This window comes from Sphaeramia orbicularis, chromosome 14 (assembly GCF_902148855.1).
Source record: "Sphaeramia orbicularis chromosome 14, fSphaOr1.1, whole genome shotgun sequence".
Classification (NCBI taxonomy): domain Eukaryota; kingdom Metazoa; phylum Chordata; class Actinopteri; order Kurtiformes; family Apogonidae; genus Sphaeramia; species Sphaeramia orbicularis.
This window is the reverse complement of record NC_043970.1, coordinates 27,421,591-27,440,528: the sequence shown is the minus strand read 5'-3', so window position 1 is coordinate 27,440,528 and position 18,938 is coordinate 27,421,591. Positions and strand designations below refer to the sequence as shown.

The 18,938-nt window shown below is 40.3% G+C and overlaps 1 protein-coding gene across 4 annotated transcripts in view; it reads left to right on the top strand.

The window, feature by feature from the left end:
- The window catches only part of sptbn2 (spectrin, beta, non-erythrocytic 2), a 44,028-nt gene extending 26,408 nt beyond the window's left edge, over positions 1 to 17,620 (top strand). For 2 of the 4 annotated variants that reach the window (XM_030154437.1, XM_030154438.1), the window contains 34 exons: positions 372 to 487; positions 1,183 to 1,295; positions 1,410 to 1,597; positions 1,707 to 1,824; positions 1,963 to 2,121; positions 2,237 to 2,539; positions 2,630 to 2,783; positions 2,898 to 3,292; positions 3,395 to 3,658; positions 3,736 to 3,947; positions 4,215 to 4,352; positions 4,460 to 4,679; positions 4,824 to 5,360; positions 5,763 to 5,965; positions 6,077 to 6,167; positions 6,268 to 6,414; positions 6,587 to 6,850; positions 7,098 to 7,322; positions 7,443 to 7,532; positions 7,742 to 8,020; positions 8,106 to 8,236; positions 8,338 to 8,542; positions 8,641 to 9,015; positions 9,110 to 9,354; positions 9,456 to 9,594; positions 9,719 to 9,803; positions 10,008 to 10,204; positions 10,347 to 10,474; positions 10,582 to 10,657; positions 11,535 to 11,612; positions 12,502 to 12,680; positions 13,331 to 13,504; positions 13,678 to 13,720; positions 13,848 to 17,620. In XM_030154437.1, the coding sequence (XP_030010297.1) occupies positions 372 to 487; positions 1,183 to 1,295; positions 1,410 to 1,597; positions 1,707 to 1,824; positions 1,963 to 2,121; positions 2,237 to 2,539; positions 2,630 to 2,783; positions 2,898 to 3,292; positions 3,395 to 3,658; positions 3,736 to 3,947; positions 4,215 to 4,352; positions 4,460 to 4,679; positions 4,824 to 5,360; positions 5,763 to 5,965; positions 6,077 to 6,167; positions 6,268 to 6,414; positions 6,587 to 6,850; positions 7,098 to 7,322; positions 7,443 to 7,532; positions 7,742 to 8,020; positions 8,106 to 8,236; positions 8,338 to 8,542; positions 8,641 to 9,015; positions 9,110 to 9,354; positions 9,456 to 9,594; positions 9,719 to 9,803; positions 10,008 to 10,204; positions 10,347 to 10,474; positions 10,582 to 10,657; positions 11,535 to 11,612; positions 12,502 to 12,680; positions 13,331 to 13,504; positions 13,678 to 13,720; positions 13,848 to 14,060 (6,484 nt within the window). In that variant the 3' untranslated portion in view covers positions 14,061 to 17,620. The remainder of the gene's footprint in view (positions 1 to 371; positions 488 to 1,182; positions 1,296 to 1,409; positions 1,598 to 1,706; positions 1,825 to 1,962; positions 2,122 to 2,236; positions 2,540 to 2,629; positions 2,784 to 2,897; positions 3,293 to 3,394; positions 3,659 to 3,735; positions 3,948 to 4,214; positions 4,353 to 4,459; positions 4,680 to 4,823; positions 5,361 to 5,762; positions 5,966 to 6,076; positions 6,168 to 6,267; positions 6,415 to 6,586; positions 6,851 to 7,097; positions 7,323 to 7,442; positions 7,533 to 7,741; positions 8,021 to 8,105; positions 8,237 to 8,337; positions 8,543 to 8,640; positions 9,016 to 9,109; positions 9,355 to 9,455; positions 9,595 to 9,718; positions 9,804 to 10,007; positions 10,205 to 10,346; positions 10,475 to 10,581; positions 10,658 to 11,534; positions 11,613 to 12,501; positions 12,681 to 13,330; positions 13,505 to 13,677; positions 13,721 to 13,847) is intronic. The other 2 variants (XM_030154439.1, XM_030154440.1) reach the window with 1 other exon arrangement.
- The last annotated feature ends 1,318 nt before the right edge of the window (positions 17,621 to 18,938 follow it).

Sequence of the window (18,938 nt, the reverse complement as noted above, 5' to 3'; positions counted from 1 at the left end):
ACATTTTGTAGTGTTCAGACTTCAGTTTGTTATTAAGAATCAGATAATATGTTTCCCATGATTGGCACATGTGTGTAATATGTCTAAGTCCTCTGCTTGAGCAAACTCAAAGTCGACACATGATTCAAGAAGGGAATGAGTAATAATTGGCAGGAGTGTCTCAGCTAATCCGCAGCTCAAAAGCCTGTTTGCATACAGATAACACCAGTTAATAGTTAATAGTTTTATCCACCACAGACTTTGCAGAGAGAAAATGTGTTTTAGCAAGCCCAGGATGCTCCTTTTGCCATTCTGAATATTATTGCTATTTCACCTTGTTCTTCCTTGCATTTTATTGCTATTAACAGTCTTCATGTTTTTGGCTTGTGCAGACCTGACCTGATTGAATTTGACAACTTGAAAAGATCCAATGCCCACTACAATCTCCAGAATGCTTTCAATGTTGCTGAGAAGGAGCTAGGACTCACAAAGTTACTGGATCCTGAAGGTGGGTGAACTGTGGGGCCCTCTTCAACATCAGACTGAGGGCCTAACATTGTGCACTAAGCTAATGCCATTGGCCGGAAACAAATTGATGGGTGACTGTGGAGGATTACTGGAATTAATAATAGCTTAGATGCTGCAGCATCATATATCACTAACTGGGACATTACACCAAGCATGTCCATAGGTTGTATTAGCTTATGTCACTTATTTTGACTTTTCATTGCAGGGGCTTTTTCAAGTGTGTTGTTTGTATATAGTGAAGTTTGTGGTAGTTTAGGGTCAGTAGAGTAAATGAAGCAGGGATAAGACCAGGTACAAATGGTCCAGAGATTTGGTGTGTTATTTTAAGTCTTAAAAAGTGTAATACCAGTAGTCAGAATTTTAGCCTTTAAAATTGGATTTTCACAGGTCTTTAAAATGTATTGGATTTGGTGCTTGACCAAAATTGTTTTGGAATTTTGGGTTTAGAGGCCAGAGTCACAACAAAAGACAAAACATAAAGCCCCTTAAAACACCACCAGCAGATGTCAATTGTCAGCCAGCATTGTTCTGTATTGACACTGAGAGAAAGCCCAAAGACAAACCCCAGAGTGATGAGAAACAGGTCATAGTTCCCTTCATAATGGTCTTAAAAAAGTCTTGAAAACTCTTAATTTTACCTTGTTGAAAGCTGCAGCAGCGCTCTCTTTTTTTCAGATGTTAATGTTGATCAACCCGATGAGAAGTCCATCATTACCTATGTGGCAACTTACTACCACTACTTCTCCAAGATGAAAGCCCTGGCAGTAGAGGGCAAACGTATCGGCAAGGTTTGTGTTTATGTGTTTTTGTGTCTGTTTGTGTATATTTATGTTTGTAAATGTATGTGGAGGTATATGTACATTGTCAAAGTTGCAGTAAAATGATACCCTTGTTGGTTACAGGTTCTGGACTATGCAATCGAAGCTGACCAGCTTATAGAGAAGTATGAGACGCTGGCCTCAGAGCTACTTCAGTGGATTGAGCAGACCATAGTAACACTGAATGATCGGCAGCTAGCTAACTCACTGAGTGCTGTGCAGAACCAACTCCAGGCCTTCAACTCCTACAGAACTGTGGAGAAACCACCTAAGTGAGTAACGCAAAGTTGCACAGTATATCTTTTATGAAAAACCATAAACCAGTGAACAGCCTCATAAATTATAAATAATTTTACAAGCAATTTATGTCTGTCCTCACAGATTCACAGAGAAGGGAAATCTGGAGGTTCTGCTCTTTACTATTCAAAGCAAGATGAGGGCGAACAACCAAAAAGTGTACATGCCAAGAGAGGGCAAACTCATCTCTGACATCAATAAGGTATTGGATGTTATAGAAAGAGTGAGAAAAGGAGCTTTCAAGGATTTTCTCAAAATTGACATTATCCTCTTCATCCACCGGTTTTGTAGTTGCCATTTGTTGAACAGTAACAACTTTTTGTGTTTTGATGGTTGTTAGGCATGGGAACGGCTTGAAAAGGCAGAACATGAACGTGAGTTAGCACTGAGAAATGAGCTGATTCGCCAAGAAAAGCTGGAGATGCTTGCTGCTCGTTTTGACCGCAAAGCTGCTATGCGGGAGACATGGCTGAGTGAGAACCAGAGACTGGTGTCTCAGGTAGATGGAATTTTACTGAAATTTCATCTAATCTAAAGCAAATTAATAAACAAATTTTTTTATAATTTAAGACGGTAAATGATTTCATTATGATGAACTTTTTTTCTTTCATCAGGACAATTTTGGAACTGATCTGGGAGCTGTGGAAGCTGCCACCCGTAAACATGAGGCTATTGAGACAGATATTGGTGCATATTGGGAGCGGGTGGCTGCTGTGGAGGCTGTTGCAAAAGAGTTAGAAGCAGAATCATATCATGATGTGAGACGTATACTGGCAAGAAGGGATAATGTCCTTCGACTCTGGGAATACCTGAAAGAGCTTCTGGCTGCACGTAGAGAACGACTGAATGCCCATCGTGACCTGCAGAGACTGTTTCAAGAGATGCGGTACATCATGGATTGGATGGGTGACATGAAGGTAGCTTCTTATTTTTTTCTGAAGTTATCAAGTTTTATTTACAAATGCAAAGACCAACAATTTAATTGACTATGTTTTTTTCTGTTCTAGGGTCGTCTCCAGTCTCATGACAGTGGTAAACATTTGCATGATGTGTTGGACCTACTGCAGAAACACACTCTGGTGGAGGCTGACATATCAGCTCAGGCAGAGAGGATCAAGGGAGTCCAGGGAGCAGCAACACGCTTCACTTCCTATGAACAACGTGAGGCTCTAAATGTGCTTTACACTTCATTTCTGCAGAATGTGTAGCTTATTCAGGTTAACTGCACACTGTATGACTTGAGCTTTGTATGTCTCTGTCTGTTCTAAATGCTAGCTTACAAACCATGTGAACCTGCACTGGTTAGTGAGAAGGTTGACACACTGGGTGAAGCCTACAATGAACTTGGTCAGCTTGTTGTGAAACGCAGAGAACGTCTAGAGGATTCACGCCGCCTCTGGCAGTTCCTGTGGGATCTTGGAGAGGAGGCAGCCTGGATCAGAGAGCAAGAGCAGATCCTCTCCAGTGGAGACTGTGGTCGTGACCTCTCTTCTGCCCTGCACCTGCTCAGTAAACACGAAGCTTTCAGGGATGAAATGGCAGCCCGTTATGGACCTCTAAGTCACAGCATTGCTGCTGGTGAAGCTTTAATCAATGAAGGTCACTTTGGAGCCCCAGAGGTCACAGAGAGGATCCACGATATCCGTGCACAGTGGACGCACCTGGAGGAGGTGGAACACATGAGTCTTTATATTTCTTAGACAGTAATTCTCGGGATAATTTTCTCTAAATATTACTTTTTTGTTTCTAATTTTATTCTCCTTCATTTCTAGACAACTAAGCTCAGAGAGCAGAGCCTTAAGGAAGCTGTGGCCCTGCATCAGTTTCAAACAGATGCCAATGACATGGAAGCATGGATCATGGAGACACTTCGACAAGTCTCAAGTCAGGAGGTGGGCCATGATGAGTTTTCTACACAAACTCTCGCTCGTAAGCAGAGGGAGATAGAGGAAGAGATCCAGAGCCACCACCCCCTCATCGACTCCCTGCATGAGCAGGCCCAAGCCCTGCCACAGGCCTACTTAAGCTCCCCTCAGGTATGCTTCATTTTCATAGTACTTTAAAGGTTATATGCTCTTTGTAGATCTAAATTATTGTTTATTGTTCTCTGTAGGTGGACGGTCGCCTACCTGCTATTGAGCAGCGCTATGAAGAACTTGAGTCTCTGTCAGCAGCTCGCCGTCAGGCTCTAGAGGGTGCCTTGGCGCTCTACCGCATGTTCAGTGAGGCTGGTGCCTGCCAGCTCTGGGTGGAAGAAAAGGAGCAGTGGTTGCATGGCATGGAGATTCCCACGAAACTGGAAGACCTGGAGGTGGTGCAGCAGAGGTTAGTCTGAGCTCAAGGGAAGAATGCCAATATAAAGAATTAATTTATGAGAAACATGGGGATGGCTGAATTCTTATCTGTCCAAAGATGGCAAAGTGGCATATTAAAAGTTGTGAAATAATAATAACAATAATAATATGAGTAATTTAGATGTTAATAAAAAAAATCAAACAAATATAAAATGTGACTGTTTTTCTTAGGTTATTTTCTGTAGACATCAGTTCCACGTTTTTAGGGTGACTAATGTTCCATAATTTGTGGCTGCAGATTTGAGACACTGGAGCCTGAAATGAACAACCTGGGTACCCGTGTCACTGATGTGAACGTGGTGGCTGAGCAGCTGCTAAGCTCTGACAACTGCAGCAAAGACCAAATCCACCAAACACGAGACCAGCTGAACAACAGGTCAGAGCTGCATCCAGTACTGTATAGAATATTCAGTCATAGAATATTTTGTTAACATTGAGCATTGGTTAGTATTTTACATTTTTTGCATTTGGTATGTCCTGCAGATGGAAAGAGTTCCAGCAACTGTCTGGCCAAAAGAAACAAGCCTTAGAATCAGCCCTGAACATCCAAAACTACCATCTAGAATGTAATGAGATCCAGACATGGATGAAGGAAAAGACCAAGGTGATTGAATCCACCCAAAGCTTGGGCAATGATTTGGCTGGAGTCATGGCACTGCAACGCAAACTCGCAGGCATGGAGAGGGACCTGGAGGCTATTCAGGTATGGGGAGGTCACATTTATGGATGGAGAGAGGAACAACACACTTTGGCGTCAATTATCTTAAAATAAGCCAAATTAATTCTCTTGCTTTAAGCTTTATGCCAAGTTTTCCTTGTTATCATTCTGTGTTTAAATCATTTGCAGGGAAAATTGGATGACCTGAGAAATGAGGCAGAAAAGCTTGCCAACGAACATCCAGATCAGGCTGGAGAGATTCAAGGACGCCTGGCAGAGATTCAAGAGGTGTGGGAGGAATTAAATTCCACCATGAAACGACGTGAAGAGTCACTGGGCGAAGCAAGCAAGCTTCAGGGCTTCCTTAGAGATCTTGATGACTTCCAGTCCTGGTTATCCCGCACCCAAACTGCTGTGGCCTCAGAGGACATTCCTACTTCTCTGCCCGAGGCTGAGAGTTTGCTAGCTCAGCATGAGAGTATCAAGAATGAGGTGGATAACTACAAGGATGACTATGAGAAGATGCGAGCAGTTGGTGAGGAGGTGACTCAGGGTCAAACAGATGCCCAGCACATGTTCTTGGCCCAAAGGCTCCAGGCACTGGATACTGGCTGGCATGAGTTGCGTCGCATGTGGGAGAACCGGCACAGTCTCCTGGCCCAAGCCTTTGACTTCCAGACTTTCCTGAGAGATGCAAAGCAGGCAGAAGCTTTCCTCAACAGTCAGGTTAGAAAAAATGCCAGAGCTATGTGCCTCACTGAGACACAAATCATTGTCTTCAGTCACGCATAGGTCGCAAAGCCAAATAGCTAAGTGAGTGAGAAATATATGACCATCCATAATTAAGTCTTTGAGCAGGGTACAGTTAAAGTAGTGGGTTAGAAATATAATGTTAGTTTTCTCAGTGCTTCATCTGCCTTTCCTAGCAATATCATAATTTTTTACAGCACAAAGATTCCGCTTCAGCAAATCTGTTTATTTGTTTTGCTTTTTATTTGTAAAAATTTAAATTGTAAAATTGTCATTTTCAGCATTCAACACAGTTTAAAATGTGTCTTGAATAAGTAGAGTTTTCAAATTATTTTGTCCTCAGCACAGTATTCTTACATTCTTTTCTTGTCTGTGTAGGAGTATGTGCTGTCCCATACAGAAATGCCCACCAGCCTTCAGGGGGCAGAGGAGGCCATTAAGAAACATGAGGATTTCCTCACCACCACAGAAGCCAGTGAGGAGAAGATAACTGGTGTAGTGGAGGCTGGACGGCGCCTTATTAATGACTGTAATGCTAACTCTGATAAGATCCAGGAAAAAGTTGACTCCATCCAGGAAAGGTTAGAACAGATATGAAACAAGGAACTAAATCCTGTTAATATTTTTTTGTTTTAATTTGCTTATTGCTTATTTTGCTTAATTGCTTATTTAACTTTAAATAAATTTTTTAGGCATCTTAAGAATAAGCAGGCTGCAAATGAGCTGCTGGCAAAGCTTAAAGACAACCGTGAACTTCAACATTTCCTTCAAGATGGACAGGAGGTAATAAAAAAAGTCATATTTTGTAAAGTCAAAGGATGTTTTATTTCATTATATTATTAGTGAGTGCAATTATTTCATGACTATACTCCTTTTCCTGTAGCTGACGTTGTGGATCAATGAGAAAATGCTGACAGCTCAGGACATGTCATATGACGAGGCCAGAAATCTTCACAGCAAGTGGCAGAAACACCAGGCATTTATGGCAGAGCTGGCCTCAAACAAAGACTGGTTGGACAAAATTGATAAGGTGGGACTTTTTTATAATTCATACACATGTGAGGAAAAACCTGTAAAGTCAAGTAAATGTGACTGATAAGTAATGCCAAGTCATTTTCAATCAGTTTTGTTTTTGTCAACACTGAGGTAGCCAAATTATTGAAATGAGTGCGAAGTTTATATTGCTGTGTGTGTTCTAACAGGAAGGACAGGCACTAGTTGCAGAGAAGCCTGAGTTGAAACCAGTTGTCCAGCAGACTCTGGAGGATCTTCAGCGTCAGTGGGAGGAGCTGGAAGGCACTACCCAAACAAAGGCCCAGTGCTTGTTTGATGCTAACAGGGCAGAGCTCTTTACGCAGAGCTGCTCGGCTCTGGATGTCTGGCTGAAAAACCTTGAGGGTCAGTTGCACAGTGATGACTATGGCAAGGATTTGACCAGTGTTAACATTCTGCTCAAAAAACACCAGGTAAATCCTATTGTTTAATCCCATTTGTACACTGTACTAGCATTCACAATCTATGTGTTCATCTCTCATCAGTCCAAACGGCAATTTATATTTGGTCTTAAAGAGGAAAGAAATGAAAAGTTACATACATGTCAGGTTAATGTTTATAGATCTTGAACTTACTTAGCCCATTGCCTGTACAACTGCTTTATTTAGTGCAGACTGCTTCATGACTATTTTGTCCTGTATATTTTTATTTCTTCTATAGATGCTGGAGCACCAAATGGAGGTCCGCGAGAAGGAGGTCCAGTCCCTGCAGACTCAGGCTCTGGCACTCTCCCAGGAAGATGCTGGACTTGCTGAAGTAGATGGTCAGCAAAGGCGTGTTACTGACAATTTTTCCAGCCTTCAGGAGCCCCTCAGGCTCAGGAGGCAGCAACTGTTGGCCTCTAAAGAAGCCCATCAGTTCAACAGAGATTTAGAGGATGAAATAGTGAGTTGGATTGCCTTGTTAACTGCATAAATAACATACAAGGATAGGAAAGTGTATATGCTGTTTTGGCTAAATTTGATCTCTAATATTTTTCAAATTGATGTATTTTTTTTCTCTCAGCTGTGGGTAAAAGAGCGAATGCCCCTGGCAACTTCTACAGACCACGGAAAGGACTTGCCCACTGTACAGCTACTAATCAAGAAGAACCAGGTACAACGAATGAATTGAAATATACCTCGTATTATTAGATGTTCAACTGTACACTTTACATACACTTTACTCAAAATTTAATACAACTTTAATATAAGTGTATACATGTCTTATTCAGAAAACAGGTTTATGATATAAGGATCTGAGACACACGTGAGAGGCAGTAACTGCCAAACCAATGCTAAAAACACCTCCTGTTTCTACATCAGACATTGCAGAAGGAGATCCAGGGTCATCAGCCTCGCATTGATGATATCCATAGACGAGGCCAAACTCAAAGCCAGGTAGATGGAGAGAGGCAATCTGTCCTCGAGGAGCGCCTTGTTGAGCTGAAGGACCTCTGGGACCAGCTGATTGCTGAAACAGACAAGCGTCATGGCCGTCTAATAGAGGCTAATCGGGCCCAGCAGTTCTATGCTGATGCTGCGGAAGCAGAAGCTTGGATGGGAGAGCAAGAGCTACATATGATGTCTGAAGAAAAGGCAAAGGTGTGCTGAGAAAAAATTAAGACAGAATTACTCTTCTCTCGCAGTCTTGTACCTTGTGAAAACTTCACTATTTTTTGTGTCCAAGGATGAGCAAAGTGCACTAGTGATGGTCAAGAAGCATCAAACCCTGGAACAAGCCCTTGAAGACTATGCCCAGACTATTCACCAGCTTGCCAACAGCAGCCGCCTCATGGTAACCAGTGAACATCCAGAGAGGTGAGAAGCCCCAGTGGGTGTGTTGTGAAACCTGTGCCATTTCCGCTTTATTTATTTGTTGTATGATGTGAATGATGACATGTCTTCTTCAATTTTACCAGTGAGAGAATCAACTTACGGCAAGCACAAGTGGACAAGCTCTATGCAGGGTTGAAAGATCTTGCTGAGGAGCGTCGTGGGCGGTTACAGGAGAGACTGCGGCTGACCCAGCTCAAGCGGGAGGTGGATGACCTGGAACAGTGGATTGCCGAGAGGGAGGTGGTCGCTGGCTCACATGAACTAGGACAGGACTATGAACATGTTACAGTGAGTTTTTTTTCCTCATTTACATGTATTGAAGACCGTGAGCTGAGTTAAGCTAAATGAAACATGTTGCTCACTTTTGCTCCGATATCTCTCCACAGATGCTGAGGGACAAGTTCCGTGAGTTTGCTCGTGACACCAGTACTATTGGCCAAGAGCGTGTTGACGGTGTAAATGCGCTGGCAGATGACCTGATTGAGTCAGGTCACCCTGAAAATGCTAGTGTGGCTGAGTGGAAGGATGGCTTAAATGATGCATGGGCTGACCTGCTGGAGCTTATAGACACACGCACACAGATGTTGGCAGCATCGTATGAGTTGCATCGCTTCCATCAAGATGCCATGGAAGTGTTAGGACGTGTTAAAGAAAAGAGAGAGGCCTTGCCCTCTGACCTGGGTCGTGATCTGAACACTGTACAGCATCTACACAGACAGCACAACACTTACGAGCATGATATTCAAGCTTTGAGTGGACAGGTGAGCTATCATTTAGTACAAGTCTTGTGTGTGACACCAGTGAGGCCATTTTCATTAAAACCTTAATGTTCCCTCTTTTTTGTTGATCTTCCAGGTGAACCAGGTGCAAGATGATGCCGCACGGCTACAGAAGGCCTACGCTGGAGAAAAAGCTGATGACATTCACAGGAGTGAGCATGCAGTATCATCTGCCTGGGAGGGCCTTCTTGAGGCTGGTAAGGCTCGCAGGCTCCTCCTGCTGGACACTGTGGAGAAGTTCCGCTTCTTCAACATGGTACGAGACCTCATGCTCTGGATGGATGGCGTCAACCTGCAGATTGATGCCCATGATAGCCCAAGGTGTGTGGCATTTTGCTCAGTACTTTAAAATCTTTATGTTGACGCTGATACAGTCAAAGTATTTTTTTAAATCGTACCTTTTCTCATTTCTGCTTTTTCAGGGATGTGTCTTCTGCAGGATTGGTTATTGCCAATCATCAGGACATCAAGTCCGAGATTGAGACAAGAGCAGATAGCTTCACTGCCTGTATTGAGATGGGAAACACTCTCATCAACAATAATCACTATGCAGCTGATGAGGTATTTTTTCTATCTGCAAATGTTCTAATGCATATTTCCAAAAAAACTGCACCCATCCTTCTAGATATTTCATAGCTTATTACTTTATACGAGTGTTTTAATGTGATATATTCTTGATTCACAGATAAGGGAGAAACTAGCTCAACTTCAGGAAAAGAGAGACAAGATCAACAAAAAGTGGCAGGACAAGATGGACCATTTACAAATTGGTATGCGTGCTGAGCCTCTTTTTAACTCTGTGTATGGAAACTTTTAGGCAGAGTGCAACACAATAGTGGCAATACAGTATGGGCTGTTTTTGTTGGTACGGAACAAAAACACACCACAAAGACAACTTTAATCGCTTGTTGTAATACTGTGGATTATGTTGATCTTCTATTTTTGATCCTGTCTGTTTTCTTCTTGGATTTCAGTGCTGGAGGTGTTGCAGTTTGGACGTGATGCCTATGTGGCAGAGTCATGGCTGGCAGGGCAGGAACCTCTGGTGCGAGCAGCAGAACTTGGCTCAAATGTGGATGAGGTGGAGAGCTTAATTAAGCGCCATGAAGCATTTGAGAAGCTTGCTGCAGCGTGGGAGGAGCGCTTTGTGCTGTTAGAGAAACTCACTACAGTAAGTAGACAGATAACTTCATCATTCTGTCGAGGAAAGCTGCATCTGCTGAATGTTTACCACTCTTATGTTGAAGTGATTTTTTTCAGTGACAAGGTGTCAAGTTTAGATAACATTACTGACATTAATTACCATTTTTCAGCTTGAGGAGAATGAGATTCAGAGAAGGCTAGAGGAAGAGGAGAGGGCAAGACGACCACCTACACCACCCCCAGCAGAGGAAGTGGCACAATCTGAAACAGAAAGTCAGATACATGATTCTGCAGCCAGGTAAACCACACAAAAGTTGCACTTGGTGAAACGCAACCATGTTCGTGTGCACAATAAATTAGAAAATGGATTTCTTTCTGATGTGCTTCTATCAATCTGAAATGCAGGACAAGTCTGGACCAGACCACACTCAATCAGTCAGTGTCTGTGAACGGAGTACACAGTGACAATGACACATCTCAGGTGAGATGGTGCAGCAGAGAAATTCAGAATATTTATTTAGAAGGAAAGTCATGTAATGTCATATACATGTTGTCTGTCCATGTCATTACATATCTTAAGTCCTGGATTTATAAGATGAATTTTGATTTTAGTGTCTCAGTTGTCTCTGTTTAACCTGGAAGTATGTCATGTATAGAACAGGGTGTAATATTATATAAGTGTGTGTCTCCGTCTCTTCTCCACTCACTAATGTCATCATTTTTTATTTTGTTACAATGTGAAAGTGAATTGGTGTTATCCAGTTGACAGAAACATGTCATTTGTCTTAACATTATCTTAATTATTTCTGAGTCACAGATGACTGCGATGAGTTCCCCTCAATCATAATTGGGTATTTTTGGTAACATACAGTCAAAGTATCACATCATATTTTTCTAATAGTCGGAGAATGTGTTTGTCATGTAGAGACATTTTTTTCCCTCAGAAAGATCAGTGATATCCCTGGGCTGCCGAGCTAAAACATTCTTATTTATATTGCTGATTAAGATTGTGGTTGTGATTTTCAAAAATTATTTGCTGGTTGCATGACTTGCAGATCTTATTGGTTTTATTTGTTTGTTTTGTTTGGTATTATTGTATGAGGAAGGGGTTGGCATCTGAACATGATAAAATACATTTCACAGCATTGGATTCCAGTAAATCCCCAGATTCTAAAAGATGTGGTGATTTCATATTTATCAGTGGAGACACAAGCTGCTTCTGCAGAAATTACAAGTTAAAGGGGTTTCTGTATTAATTTAACTTCATCAGCTTTATATTTCAACCCACACAGTTGATTAGTTGATGTTTCTGACTGAGACAAAGACTCCTTAACAATTTCCTGTTGCGTTTTTACCAGCAATCATTATCGCTATCGTTGTCAGTGGGAAAGAAATCAGAGCCTAAACGTGTGTGTAAGCCAAAGCAGCCGGAGCGTGTGAGTACCAAGCCATGGTCAGCTTTGTAGCTTCCCCAAACCCCTTCACAGCCTCTGCTCAGATCCTGGTCAACTGCAGCGCTTTATTTCGTCTATGGAGAAGCCATCACTCTGTGTCACAGATGCACCCATTGCTTTATGTCTTCATGCAGTTTCATTAATAAGTCCCATACCTGTCTTAAGGCATGACACAGATTCATGAACAGATTGTCTTCATGGATCTCATGTCTGCTGTTGTATATGTGCTCACATGAACCAGGATAGGAGTGACTATAAATGTCAAGCATTGTTGTGATGGTGGTATTTGTAATTTTGAGATAATTTGTGTGTAGCTTGTTGAAGATGTTCCCTGTATGTACCCCTTCTGTGTCATTTTGTAGAAATAGTATTTTGAAGAGAAGACAAACACTGACTTGTCCTTAGCTGGTTATTGTGTTGTTACTGTTCAAATAATGTTTCACATAGTTAATGTGCACTTAGATTATATAGATATGTCTTGTTTGTGTTTTGAAAGCTGTTTTTTCAGTTGTTTGCGTTCAGTAGTAGTTAAAATGATTTTTTAAAACTATTTTTGTGTATATTACATGGTATACGTGGAGAATTGAGTTATGTGCATTTATTCATAGCTTATCTTACATGAGGTTCCTTCCATACATCTGTGGCATGACTGTTTCTCGTCTGTATTGTTGTTTTATTTGTTTGTCATATCTGTACGTGGGACATTCTGTACACATCCCAGTTACATTCATATAATCATAGTGTCTTCTAAGCGAGCGTCATCATGGCTTTTCATATATGGCTGTGAATGGCCGCTTCACTTCTCAGTGCTTACTTCCAGCCATGTTTTTCTACCTCCCCATCACCATTCATCTTGACCTTTAAACCACAGGGCTCTGAGTCTGACTCGGTGAATGGACCAGGTAGAGACAGTGGGTTGGCATCATCTCGTCTTGAACCGTCTGCCACGTTACCGAGCAGGGGTGGAGCAGAGTCTGAGCCAGAAACCATGGAGGGCATGCTATGTCGAAAACAAGAGATGGAGTCCCACAGCAAAAAAGCAGCTACCAGGTCAGTAGGAGTGTTACAGCTGTCACATAAGGAAAAGAAAACACTTCTTGAAAAAATAAGTAAATGAGAAAAATAAGTTTTACAACCCCATGCTTGATCAAAGGAAATAGGTAGATGTGGTTGTTGTGCAAGCTGATGAGTGGAAAGCAGTTAAAGAGGAAAGGAGATGAGCTTAGACTATCTGTCCAGTACTGTAGATAAACAAATGTAAACGGCAGGGTAACTTTCATACCACAGCACACCATCAGTATTAAACAGTATACTGCTGCCTCCATATTCTATACCACACAAACTGATCAAAGGCTCCCTTAAATTACTACACATACAACAAAAGAGGCCTAAAACAAAATATGAGTCAATTTTAAAGTCCAAAAACTTTAACCATTTTAAACGATGGACATTGACAATATGTGAAAAACATCTATCAAAATTGTCTGATCTGGAGGTTTTTTTAATAGATTAAACTAAAATATGCTCATATCTCTATGTTATTGTTATATCTGATGAAACTTATGATCTGTCTTTCTTAGAAAGTTACACTGGGATATAGAGGCATGTTGTGCTAAAGCACATCTTGATGTAAGCAGGATCATAATTGAGATAAAAAATGATATAGTTTGGATCTGAATACTATTTCTGTATTGCTTTAGGTCCTGGCAGAATGTGTACTGTGTCCTAAGGAAAGGAAGTCTTGGTTTCTACAAAGATAACAAGAGCGCTAGCAATGGCATTCCATACCATGGAGAGGTACCCATAAGCCTCGGAGAGGCAGTGTGTGAGGTAGCACATGACTACAAGAAGAGGAAACATGTATTCAAGCTCAGGTGAGTGAAAAAAAAAACACAGACAAAAGATTTATGTTTGTCAAGCACTGTTGGTGGTTTAATTGTAATCAATGAAAAATGAGATATCGTGGCAACGTTATGGTAAATCATTGGTAATTAGTTGTTAGAGCTTATCCCAAACCTGTGATTGACCTTTTCAACACTTTCTACAGGCTAGGAGATGGAAAAGAGTACCTATTCCAAGCAAAGGATGAGGTGAGGTTCAGATGGACAACAATAGTTTATTAATATATACATCATTTAATTAACATAAAAATATTTAATGCACTGTGATTGTGTGTCTTCTGAGGAAGTGTAATGCCTTCTGTCTTTTGGTCTATAGGCGGAGATGAACTCCTGGATCCGCTCCATCCACATCTCCATTCCAGCAGGGTCAAGTGACTCCCCGGGGGCCCCACGGGCCCTCAGTCGTGCCATGACGATGCCTCCCATCTCCCCCAGCTCAGGTGATGCTGGAGGTGTTACCATGCGCAACAAAGAGGGCAAAGAGAAGGATCGCGAAAAGAGGTTCAGCTTCTTTGGCAAAAAAAAGTAGAACATTTGAAAAGTTATTGACGGAAATTACATTTGTCAAAATTTCAACAAACTGAAACAGGCAGAAAGGAAAGTACAAACACGTCACACAAACACACTGCTCTCAGTGCAGGCCCCGAGGAATTTGTCAACAGCTGCAGTTTGTGGCTTCCAGAGAACTTTGTTTCTTTTCTTTCTCTCTGATTCTTTCCCTCTCTGGTTTTATCTGTTACTTTTTTCATTCACGCAATCCATAATTCCCATTTAGTTGCACCCAACAATGAAAGGCCTCATTCAGATTAATTTAAGTGATTTCTACCAACCAGCAGAGCTTATTAGTCTGACTCCTCAGTTTCGTTCCACCAGTTGTTTCTTGTTTGCATTATCTCTTCAGTGAGTGTGGCGAGCTCAGCCGTTTTGATGCTGTGTCACTGATAAAATGTTGGATGGCTTTCCATTGTGGTGCACACTCACTTTAATTTTCCACTTTCTTGTGCTATCTTTTGGGGAAGAATCACATCAGTCTCTTTTTCTGTTCTCGGTGTTGATGTTATTAACCTGACCAATATTATTGCTGTTATTACTATTATTTATCTTTTGCTATGGCTGGTTTGAAAAATAAACTAATTAACTTGATGGTAGATAATCTTGATCTTGATTCATGTTGTGGAGAGAAACAGATCTGGTTCAACTAGTGGAATGTTGGGCTTGCCCGCGTATGTTTCTTTTTTCTTTTCTTTTTTTTTTATGGAATGATATGAGGTGTTTTGAGAAATAAAGCTCATTTAATTTTAGCAGTGTGCAGCAAGTGATCACAAATTTAATTTGGAAATTGATATATACATATATATATATATATATTTAATAAGTGGTTTTATTTTTTATTTGATCTTGAATTTTGCCTGTATTTGATTATTTCTTTTGAGTGATCTTTTCTGCTTCATTTTTGACTTTCTTTTTTTCTGTACAAAGCAGAGAAGATTAGTTTTCTAGTGTGTGTGAGTGTGTGTGTGTGTGCGTTGTGGTGCTGTGGATTTTGCACGTTTATGTTATTTCTGAGAAAACGTGGCCAGACAGATGCTGCTTTTTCGCAAACGCAGACAAAAACAGACACAAATACAAAATAATATTACTGGGATGAGTTTATAAAACTATATTTACTTTGCTTTGGATTTCTTATAACTAGGTTGATATTACCAACGATGTTCCTCAAGACGATTTCTGTTTCAGTCTTCAGATCTCTTTATTTCTGTTCTCTCTATCCACTGGTGTGAACGCATTGGGGCGGTTTGTAGATAATAAGCTGAAGCACATATTCTGTGGCAGACGGCGGCGGCGCGAGCAGGACAGATGGACAGCTGATAGGTCTCATTACAGGTGAAGTGACAGGTGTGGAAGTGTGATTGGGTGGGCAGTGCAAAGCTGCCCGTCAGAGAGAAGAGTACTGAGCCTTACTTGAACCCACTACAGAAAACGGAAACATTTTATAAAACCCAGCCTCCATTCGAACTGCCCTTACAGGAAGCTTTCTTAGTATAAACATGAGAATGTTACAAATGTGCCCTGTGGCAATGATCTAATGTATGTCAGTGGATGCAGGTGTATTATGCAAAACTATGTGTTTAACGGAAAGTTCTGCCCACTCGTGGGAACAGTCTGAAATTCTCTTAAACAAGTTTTGCGCTGTTGCGTATGTGGCATGATTTTATGTAGGTTTATAATTGTATGTGTCATCATTGCCATCAGTTCTCCACTGTGTAGGTGTACTCTGAAAACAAGAAAAACCACTTCATATTCAGGGTTGGAGAGCAACTAATTATATGTAACTTACATTTGCAATAATCAAAAGCAAGGAAATGGCAATCTGGGATTGTAAATTTAACTGAGGATTTAAAACTAAATTTCAATATTTATTAGTGTCCATAATATTTTGAAATAGATGTGGCAGTATGTTGTGAAGCTGTTGGTAACAGTTTTATATGTCAGGCATTTAGACAATTGGGTCTGTTGTTGATATATACAATCATAGTCACTAAATACAAGTTAGTAAGTAAGCACAGGTGATATGCCTTTTCGTACTGCCAAAATGACACCTGAAATAACTGGAAAACAATCTTTAATTGGACTTGGGTTTTTTTTCATTACATTACCAGCTATGGCTGTTAAATTGATGGTTAATTAAACTTGTGTAGATTGCGGAGCCCACTTAAAGTAGGGTTCACATGAATGTCTCACCGAACTACAAATTGCTGGAAGTGAACTTGGTATGTAGTCTTAATGGTTTAATTAAAGTATAAAACAGGTTGGCCTTTATTTTTAAGAGTCGCTAATGAATGTGCACCCAGTGGGCTGAACCCAAAGACCCTCCTAATCAGAAAAAAAGTATCAGAATGTGACACTGTTCAATTGGAATTATCTGACAGCACTGAGTTCAGCCTTTTAGCCAAACTAGCTGCCTTGTCTCTGCCAGTAGGATGTTATATCCTGATGTTTGAGGAGCTCCTGGTTTCAGTTCGGTTTAAGTCGCCTCAAACTAAACTACAATCTGGAAACTAGGTTAATAAGGTCATTGCATACATAAGTGAGCCAATGCAGTAAACGTACATTGTGCACAATTTCGAATGGAGGTGTCCATGGTCTCTGGTAACAGGGTGTTGTAGGGACGGCCGCTTCCTTCCTTCCTTCTTCCTTCTGATCTAGAAATCAGACGCAGCATGGAGTCAACATAGGGGAGTTCAAGTTCAAAGTTCACACAGTGTATTTTCTTACTTGCTCATTTGAATGTGAATGACTCAAATTAGTTTGGCCAAATTGGTCATGTGAAGCAAAAATATTTCTCATACTTGATACACACAAGCTCTCTCTTTCATACACACCTGCACATAAACTGTACTGTATATTTAATGCAGAATGACCCTGGCAACCCAGTCTTGTGGAAATGTCCTGAGCTGGCTGTAATTTGGTGTTGCATCTGGCATCTTTTTTCAAATCACAATGTGCTGCTGGTGAGCTTTGGCCAGAAAATGAAAAGTCTGTATTATTGATGTCAAATGGGGTTTTTTGGAAAGGAAAGTGCTTATAACAATGGAGTACTTAATGAAGAAGAAAACTTTTACTTGTTAAGTATTAGATATGAGTAAAAAGAAGAGACTGGTGACAATTTGAGCTTCCTTTTTTTAGAAGAAGGCAGGTAATTAGCTGTCTGGTGGGAGCTTGTATTTTTTCATCCAGTGGTCTGTCTTGCAGCATTTGATAAGCCTGTCCACCTACATTAATTTCTCATTACTTTTGACGAATGTCTGTTTCTTCCTCTGTAATTCAGAGTTGTTAATACCACTACTATTATTAATTGCTATTATTATCATTATTGCTACTGTTGTTACTATTACTACTACTGTTACTAATGCAACTTACTGCAAAAAGTGTAACTGCTGTCCATTTTCAGGTACGTGTCTGTAATACCAGACCCTTCCACACGATGTCAGTGTGCTGTGGAGCATTTTCATTACGAATCGAAAAATAATGTTTGTTGACTTGTGTATCTACATCTAATATTAGGAATAATAAAACATGGTTTAATCAGAATTATGGTACTGTGTTTTGTTTTTCTGATATCAGCTTGTGTTGTGATGAATGATCTGGATTTAACACAAAATGATGGTATTTAACAGATTTCTGCAAATTTGTCAGTAATGGAGATATTTTTGCAGCATATACAGGGTGGGGAAGCAAAATTTACAATGAACATTTAGTTGTTTTTTCTCAGCAGGCACTACATCAATTGTTTTGAAACCAAACATATACTGATGTCATAATCATACCTAACACTATTATCCATACCTTTTCAGTAACTTTTGCCCATATGAGTAATCAGGAAAGCAAACGTCAAAGAGTGTGTGATTTGCTGAATGCACTCGTCACACCAAAGGAGATTTGAAAAATAGCTGGAGTGTCCATAAAGACTGTTTATAATGTAAAGAAGAGAATGACTATGAGCAAAACTATTACGAGAAAGTCTGGAAGATACTATTAAAGAAGAATGGGAGAAGTTGTCACCTGAATATTTGAGGAACACTTGTGCAAGTTTCAGGAAGCGTGTGAAGGCAGTTATTGAGAAAGAAGGAGGACACATAGAATAAAAACATTTTCTATTATGTCAATTTTCTTGTGGCAAATTCTCATGACTTTCAATAAACTAATTGGTCATGCACTGTCTTTCAATCCCTGCCTCAAAATATTGTAAATTTTGCTTCCCCACCCTGTATTTGTCTAATACCTTGTTAAAATGCTTGTTACCCTTCTGTATATCTGACATTGCAACTAAATTTATAGAACTGCTAAAAAAAAAATAAAAAAAAAATCTCCTAGAGAAATAAATTGAAGATAAAAACTAAATGCCCTGTATCTAAACTTGCTCACAATAACCAACATGAGATGTAGTATGTTACAATAAGGGTTTGGAACAGTGGTTCCCAATCTTTTTTGACCCCATTTTAACATCACAAATTTCTGGCGACCTCAGACATTCAAAACTGAGATTTTTTTTTTTTTGTGGCTAAAATGAATTTGTTTTTGATCATATATTTTGCTATACTATGTTGCAAATAAACAATTTTAGACAACATTTAGTTTATATAATGTATATTATTGTGGATGGAGGTAGAAAAGCCAGGTGTAGATTACTGCACAAAGTGAGAATTTTATTTTCCTTGGTCAGGATATGTACAGTCTAGTATGGATTTACAAGGCTGACAATTAATACTGAACAAACAATAACTCAAACTATGAATTATGAAAGGACTGCAGCATCTGAAACTGACCACAATGAACGTTTGAAAAATAAACAGTACCACAGTGCTTCAGTTTCAGCGTCAGTTCATCATGTCTTTTATGGATTGTG